This window comes from Carex rostrata, chromosome 8, assembly GCF_964058835.1.
Source record: "Carex rostrata chromosome 8, lpCarRost1.2, whole genome shotgun sequence".
NCBI lineage: Eukaryota > Viridiplantae > Streptophyta > Magnoliopsida > Poales > Cyperaceae > Carex > Carex rostrata.
Genome location: NC_135925.1, coordinates 2,402,424 through 2,411,248, shown reverse-complemented (window position 1 = coordinate 2,411,248; position 8,825 = coordinate 2,402,424). Strand labels below are relative to the sequence as shown.

Genomic DNA, 8,825 nt, shown 5'->3' with positions numbered 1-8,825 from the left:
AATTGCAAATAACAAACTAGATTGAGACGTTGGGTTCATCCACACTTATACATGGAATTGACAAAACTATACAGACCAGGCCAGGTTAAACTGGGCTCATAATTAAGTCGTATTTACACGACCCTTTCTAATTTAAAAAAAATATATTATTAATTTTTTTTTTTTGCATTTTTTTTGTTTTTCGCTTTCTTTTTCTTTTCAAAATAGTTTTGTTGATCATTAATTGTCACGACTCTTATATTTTAACCCAGAACTATTTATTAATTTTTTTTCATTTTTTTTTTGCTTTGGATTCCTATTTTTATTTTTCGCTTATTTTCAGTTCAAATTTCTTTTGTTAATGACCATTAATACGACACTTTCTATTTTAAACAAAAAACCTATTTGTTTTCATTTGTTTTTCTTTTCAATATATTGAAATTAAAACAACCGATGAACACCTCTATTTGAGATTGCATAAAATCATTATGCATGTATTTGCCGAAATTTTTTAAATATATCATTAAAAAAATAAAAAATTAATAAAGCACGATTTATGTGGAATTTCAAAATCAGCATGGATGCAACGATAGGTAGTGACAAGGAATTGAGCAAGAAGCAAAGACAAGTTGTGGCCATTAAATAGTAGCCTCAACGGCAGGTTATGACCATGTATTTATCATAGGAGTATGGCTAATATAACATCAGTGTCATTTCAGTCTATATAACACAAACTCCAAAACCTATCAAATCGAGTTCAAATGGTGAATCCAAACCGTTCAAACCGATCTACTTCATTAGTTGTGCGTTTACATGTAAAATTTATAAGTTCTTGAGTTTATTTGATATCAAGTCAAGCGGTCAAATGCTTGAGTTTTTAAGTTAATTTTAATACATTCATTTTTCAATTTTTTTGCCGCTTGATTTGATACTAAAATAACTTGAAAATATAAAAAGTTTGCATGTAAATGCATCACTCATAAAGTAAATTGGGTTGAACGGTTTGGATTCACCATTTGAACTCGATTTGATAAGTTTTGGAGTTGGTGTTATATAGACTGAAATGACACTGATGTTATATTAGCCATACTCTTATCATAGTCTCAATGATAAGTTGCGGCCATGAGTTGTATATAAATAGAGATCACAAATTTCATTTTGCGCTAGATTTTTTGACTTCGGGTACAGGTTTAGGATTTACGGTAATAAGGTTTATTAGTACCAAAATTAATTATTATTAATTAGATTTATCAAAATTATATATTAATTCATTATATTTTGACCAAAATATTATCAAATTTTTTCCAAATGTTATAATTTTTATAATGGATACAATAATATATTTTATCATTTTCTCTTCTTGCAATAATATATATAATATTTTTTGTGATACTTTGTCATCCCGCTTCCCTACTAAATGCGGGGTGACAAAGTATCACAAAAAATATTATATATATTATTGCAAGAAGAGAAAATGATAAAATATATTTTTGTATGGTGGCTATGATGGTGCCTCGTAAAAATAATTAAAAATTGTCAAACGGTCAATTTAATATTTCAACTGTTAGAATGTAAGTTCGAAATTGAAGAATTTTTTATGAATATTAAATAATTAGGTATTTTAACTTCTATTTTTTTTACTAAATATTAGTCATAGGATGAGTCAATTCAGCTAGTATAGTTTTTCACTTTTTCTAGGGAAATTGTTTCATTCCTTCTCTCTTTCTTCTTCTTCTTCCTTTCTGAGTGGTGACTGTCATAATTCGGTTGATTCAGTTCTCGTTTCCGGTTTGATTCAGGCCCATCTCGGTTGACTGGTGACTGTTTTGATTCGGTTTGATTCAATGCCCTCTTCTTTCTCCTCTCTGAGTGGTGACTGTTCCGATCCGGTTTGATTCAGTGCCTCTTGGTTGTGAATCCCTCTAGGCAGCGTCGAATTCGAAAAGAAGAAGACGTTTCGGTCTCAAGGAAGGGTTCGATGCGGCGTAGTCCGCAAGTTATGCAACTCCAAAAAATTACTGTTGTGTTTACATTATCAGAGAAGAAAATCGAAAGGCCCATATACTTTTTATTCGGACGCGAATAGACCAATTCACATTATCTTACTTCATGTATCTTTTATTTTTAGACATAGCAAATTAGATGATTGTACAAATAACTCAATGTATAGATTTTAGTGCTTTTTAATTTAAACAAAATAATCATATGTAATAGCTTCTTTGTAAATCATCGGATCAATACATCGCCTACGGCCTTTCAACCAAAAAAAAAAAAAAAAAACCAAGCTATTGTAATTTAACGAAGCTTTGACCTTACCCTCCGTTTAAATGACATTTAATTTGCATATATCCTTGTCAAAAAAAGAAAAAAAGAAAAGAAAAAAAGAATTCAACACTACTACACTACTGTCGTAATTGATTATGTCAAAACAGGTAAAAAATATTAACAAAAATGATTTTACTTCATACAGCACACCAGTTCTGTTAATATATTGACCCCTTCAATACGTACCGTAAATCCGTCATTAATAAGCTAGGATAAGTCAATATCACGATAAAAATATTGATAGAGCTAATTTTACTTCATGCAGTGCATAATTATAGGGCAACTGAAACGACAAAAAAGAAATATGACTAGTACTCTTCTATGTTAAGTCCAACCAGTTCTGTTAATATTTTTTTCTAAGCATTTAATAACTGAATTAATATTGACAATAATTGGTAATAATAAACTAGAAAGAGACGTTGGGTTCATCCACTTATAAATGGAATTTACATAACTTTTTTCTCAAAAAAAAAAAATTACATAACTACAGACCAGGTCACGTCAAACTGGGCTCATAATTAAGTCGTAATGAGTAATGACCAATTGACAAGACCCTTTCTAATTTAAACAAAAAAATATTATTAATTATTTTCTGCATTTCCGTTTTTGTTTTTCGCTTTTTTTTTCTTTTCAAAATATTTTTGTTAATGACCATTGATACGACACTTTCTATTTTAAACAGAAACCTATTTGTTTTCATTTGTTTTTTCTTTTCAATATATTGAAATTAAAACAACCGATGAACACCTCTATTTGAGATCGCATAAAATCATTATGCATGTATTTGCCGAAATTTTTAAATATATCATTCAAAAAAATAAAACCAATAAAGCATGAATTATGTGGAATATCAAAATTAGCAGAAGCAATGATAAGTTGTGGCTATTATATGGTAGCCTTAACGATAGGTTACAGCCATGTATTATCATAGTCTCAACAATAATTTGCGGCTATGAGTTGTATATAAATCTGACGGAAGAGAGAGATCACAAATTTCATTTCGCGCTAGATCTTTCGACTTCGGGTACAGGTTTAGCATTTAGGTACATGTTTAGGATTTACGGTACAAGGTTTAATTGTACCAAAATTAATTATTATTAATTAGATTTTGATCAAAATATTATCAAAATTGTTCCAAATGGTATAAAATAGTATCAAATTAATACCAAATTTACGTTTAGGATTAGGATTTATGGTATAATATTTACTATCCAAATTAATTATTAATTAATTAAATTTACCAAAAATAATAATTAATTAATTAGATTTTGCTCAAAATATTACCAAAATTGTTCCAAATGGCACTAAAATAGTACCAAATTAATACAAAATATAACAAGAATTTCTACCCTATTTGACCATTGTTTTTAAACTGTTCTAGTGATAGAGAGAGAGAGAGAGATCAGTCGTCATTTCGCGTCCCATCCGATAGCTTTCGGGTAATGTTTTTTGTTCTTTTCTTATTTCAATTTTTATTTTAGAAGTAGTTTTAGATTGGTTTAGGATTAGGATTTATTGTTTAAGGTTTATTAGTATCAAAATATAAGATTAATTAGTTAAATTTTGACCATTTGAGGTACGTGACCGCAATCTATCATTGAGGTCACTATTTAATGGCCGTAACTTGTTGTTGGGTCTGCTCAATTTTTTGCTGTCATCTGTCGTTGTATCCGTACTAATTTTAAAATTCTATTGGGTTATCTTTTTTTTTTTTAAATGGTATATTTAAAAATTTCGGATGTATTATGCTTCATTTTTGCCGAAATCAAATTCGTTTCTATGTCATCATCATTGAGTGTCAAAAAAATATTAATGATATCATAAAATATAAATTGAGATAGAAGAATAACTATATAACTAATGAAAAAAAAAAATTAAAACTACGTACATCATTATTTTCTTTTAACATGACATGACAGTCAAAGTATTCAACTTAACTCTTCTATTGAATGAATTTTAAACATACAACATTGTACAAAGAACAACATCATTTGCAAAAGTTCATAAAATAAAAAAAAATTAACTTAATAAATAGTTTCTTATTAAATGCATGTACACAAGTTTTTAAGATCCACATCAGTAAATATTTTCTAAGTTGGAGCTATACTAAGTTCATAATGTTTCAAGTATCATGTACCTCAAATATCACCACTTAATTAACTATTTGAGCATTTGCCATTACCTAATAAGTAAAATTAATACAAGGGTGCATTTATTATTAATTAATTTGTGGTACTAGAAGTTGGAACTGAACAACATTGTCATTATCAACTTACTACTACTATATATTTTTTTATTGTGCTCTGCTTAATCAGTCAGCATTGCTCAGATTTCAAAGGTCAAATTATGACGTTCCTCCCTTATAAGTACACCGCATATGCCCCCTCTATATTACCAACAAAATCATTTTCTAAGAACAAAGCTAACTAACAGAGAACAAAACTGTTTGTGCTGTTTGCTAATCATGGCTTACATCCGTGAATATGGTAATTCACTTGACTTCATCAGAAACCATCTCCTCGACGAAGCATATCTCAATCTGATTGTTAAATCTGAACCAACTGATCCGTCTGTGACCATCCTGAGATTCGGCAGTCAACCTTCGCTAACTGTATCTCCAGTCAAAGAGGAAGGGATAAAATACCGTGGCATAAGGCGGAGACCATGGGGGAAGTATGCAGCTGAGATCCGAGACTCGAAAAAACGGGGTTCACGGATTTGGCTAGGTACATATGACACAGTTATTGAGGCGGCTAGGGCATATGACCTGGCAGCTTTTCGAATGCGGGGGACAAAGGCGATACTTAACTTCCCGAATGAGATCGGTTGTAGCAGTGAATCAGTGATCTTGGCTGTAAAAAATACCAACTGTGTTGGTAAATCTAGTGATAATATAACAACCAAGAACACATCATCATCTGATGAATCACAGGATAGTTTTGACTGGGGTCAGAACTTGACAATCGAAGATGATCAGTTGGGTACACAGGCTGAATCATTGTTTGACAATATTGATTCAGCACAATTTCACGCTGAGCAGCAAACCGAGCCTTTGAAGAGGAAGAGACATGATGAGGCAGATTCCAAGGTGGCAAGGGAACAAAAGAAAGAGAGGTTGGCAGAGCTAGAGGTCGATAGAATGTATACACCGTTGAGTTGGACCGGTATTGATTGTTTCGACTGGGAGGAACTGCTTAACTTGCCATTATTGTCGCCTTTGTCTCCACATCCATCACTGGAATATCCTCAAGTTAGAGTCATTGGTTGAGACTATAGAAATTTGCATCAAGCTAGCTATTATATATTCGCTATAGTTTCCTTTGCATGTTGTTTGTTTATGTAATTGCATCACGCATTAGCAATCAGTTTTTACTATGTGAAGAGTTTCTACGAGAGGAGAGGTTATATCAACACTTTTGTATTTTTATTAGTATTTTTAAAAAATGTTCAAGCTAAAAATTTAAATAATGTACACTGTCTTCCATCAAACATTTTTAAAGTCTTTAACAATTGAATTTGAATGACTTGTTAATGGAGGACTAATCAAATTTTAAATTTATATAAATGTTATTCACGTCTTATATATATATCTGATGAAGATTACATATTTATAGTTATTATATCTAACGCTGTTTGAGGATTATTCAATGATACAAAATGTCATAAACTCACTTTTTAATTTATATGTCAGCATTTAAAACTCAAATTTAGAATACCAATAGTGTTTTTTTTTTTTTTTGAGGAAAATGACTGGCAGAGACTGCTAGTTTGTTTGATTGAAATAAAGTTACCCCGATAGGGTTACATCACGGCCTTTGAGGCCCATAAAGTAAACATGCGTGAATTAAACATAATTACAATATCAGCCCATTGCATGGTACTGTATGCTTCTATCAACAATTAGCTAACCACATGCGAACTTCATCCATTATCTGTTGCACCAAACGAGCACATTCTATCCAAGTGGACCATGTTCTCTTGTTGATGATCCCCAGCTCTCTTGCCTGATCCCATGCACTATCCCAAAATTCTGAAACCGTTTCACCCCTGATGAGAGAGGGACGAATAGGTGGATCGCGGTCTCAGTGTCACCTGTGTTGCACACCTCGCATGGTAGTTCACACCATATGCCTCTTCTTTCTAATACCTCTCGAGTTAGTATCCTGTCTTTGAGCAACATAAATGTAAAGATTTTAACCGTTGCCGGCGACCTGCATTAATTGCTGAGTTAGAATACCAATAGTTGAACTTGGTTTTTTTTATTTTTTTTTATTTTATGAAAGACGCATTAATATAAAATTTTATAAGTTTAGAGTTGATCTTTTATATTAGATCAGAATGTCATTAAATAAAACAATGATAATTAGTTGCATGGATTCGTTCATTTATTGGACTACATACTTAATTTATACTATCAATGAGAGTAAAAAGTGACTATTGTTAACAAAAATTATTATTTCTGAGGGTACGTATCGTTATTACCAACGAGAGTATCGGTGATGATACCGATAGTAAAAACTATTTTTAACCTCGTGGATAATGACAGATTTTTATAGTTAATTAATTATATAAAAATAAATAAATTTCAACTGTTTGGATTGAATATAACATTTGGATTCAAATTTTACAATAATATTAAAAAGTGAGTTTGTGCTAATTAAAATGTGGCTTTAGAAGAAAAACCGTAGTAATTAATTGAAATAAATAGTGACAAGACAAGAGCCTTAATTCATATTGCTGTTTGAGTTTGAATCCGGCCCGCTCATTAAATATTGGCACAAATCTCAATGCACCTTGTGAAGTTCCAAATAGATCCGAATTAACTCTTTTTAGATCGTCTATATGTTCCCCTAAATATACTGTTTATATTATTTAAGAGGTTATATGCACCTCAGGAGCCTGGATTTTCAGGATGACAGTTGCTGTTGAATTATAGAGAGGATTGACAAAAACCCACCATTGCCCGACATTTTTATTTATATTCAGTATTTAATATATTTTATCAGAAATAACCAACTCCTCAAACTTTTATTTAAAACATCCAAACCGTAGAAAATTCCTGTGGTTTGGAATAAATTTCCAACTCGCAGGAAATCCTTGTAGGTTGGGTATTTTTTTTTTATATATAAAAAAAACCACCATTTTCCATGACAATACTACTTTTCCTAGTTCCCAACTAAATACGGGGTTGACAAAGTGTTAAAGTATCACAAAAAATATTATATACATGAAGTTGAATTGGGTGAGCCATGGCTCACCAAGCGATTGTACTCTACGCCGTATTTTTATTTTGAAAGTCCAAACGACCGATCCGAACCGTTAGATGTGATATCCATATTGAAATGTGCTGGGAGACCAAATTTTACATTTTTTTTTAAATTTGTTTACTATTTATTAAGCATTTTTGAAAATTACTGTTTTGTTGTGAACAGTAAAAACAGTAAAATTTTATGGACCATCGGATCAGCAATTTTAAAAAATACTTAATAAATAGTAAACAAATTTCAAAAAAATGTAAAATTTGGTCTCCAAGCACATTTCAATATGGAGAACAAGATGAACGTTTCGAATCAGTTGTTTGAATTTTCAAAATAGCTAAAATGAGCTATGACTCATCAACGCGCTATGAGCCAATGGCTCATTTTAGCCCAACTCTTATATATATTGTTGCAAGAAGAGAAAATGATAAAACATATATGATTGTATGATGGTTATAATGGTGTCCCGTAAAAATGATTAAAAATTGTCAAACAGTCAATTTGATATTTCAACTGTTAATTAGTCTTAGAATGCAGGATGGGTCAAATGAGCTATCGCAATTTAACGAAGCTTTGACCCTATCCTCGGTTTAAATGGCATTTAATTTGCATGCATCCTTATCAAAAGAGGAAATTTTTTTTAACACTACTATATTTTATATCAGGGGCTGATCAAGAATTTTTGCCAAGGAGTAGCAGAAATTGAATTCAAATATCTTATTGGGTTCAAACCCATTAACTTATCGGGTCGATTCAATGTCTTAAAATCTAAATTTTTGAAATTCACAAAAATGAGATTTGGATTTATTGAATATAAAATCCATAATAATGTTCTACGCATTAAACCAAGAATTTCGATATGAAGAACGCAAAAAACCTCCAAATAGTTGATTTTATATGGATTTTACAAGATTTAACGCACATTTAGGTGCAATTTGAGTGTGTTAGATGACAATCCGACCAGTGGGGCCCACTGTCATAGAGCACCATTTGAATTAATTTGAACTTTTCATTTAATGCGAGTCCTTCATTTTGGGTACACCCACACCACATGAAAAATATGAAAAAGCAATGGGCTCACCATAAATCAAGCATATCCAAAAATTAAAATATAACAAGAAGCATTCTATTGGTTCAATGACATGTGGGATCCCTTTGAAATATTTTTCTCCCTCCTTTGTTACCTGAAAATTGGTCTAAAGAAGATGATTTTTAGAACTATAAAATTTAAGAGAAACAGTGACTTATTATCACCAGCAATTA

The 8,825-nt window shown here is 31.1% G+C and overlaps 1 protein-coding gene across 1 annotated transcript; it reads left to right on the top strand.

The window, feature by feature from the left end:
• The first annotated feature begins 4,768 nt into the window (after positions 1-4,768).
• LOC144557990 (ethylene-responsive transcription factor 6-like) lies at positions 4,769-5,650 on the top strand. Its single transcript, XM_078306676.1, has one exon. It carries the CDS (start codon positions 4,769-4,771, stop codon positions 5,570-5,572), a length of 804 nt encoding a protein of 267 aa, XP_078162802.1. The 3' UTR covers positions 5,573-5,650.
• Positions 5,651-8,825: the final 3,175 nt, after the last annotated feature.

Excerpts from the sequence above, each read along its gene's own strand:
- LOC144557990 (XM_078306676.1), top strand. The coding sequence starts at position 4,769 with ATGGCTTACATCCGTGAATATGGTAATTCACTTGACTTCATCAGAAAC.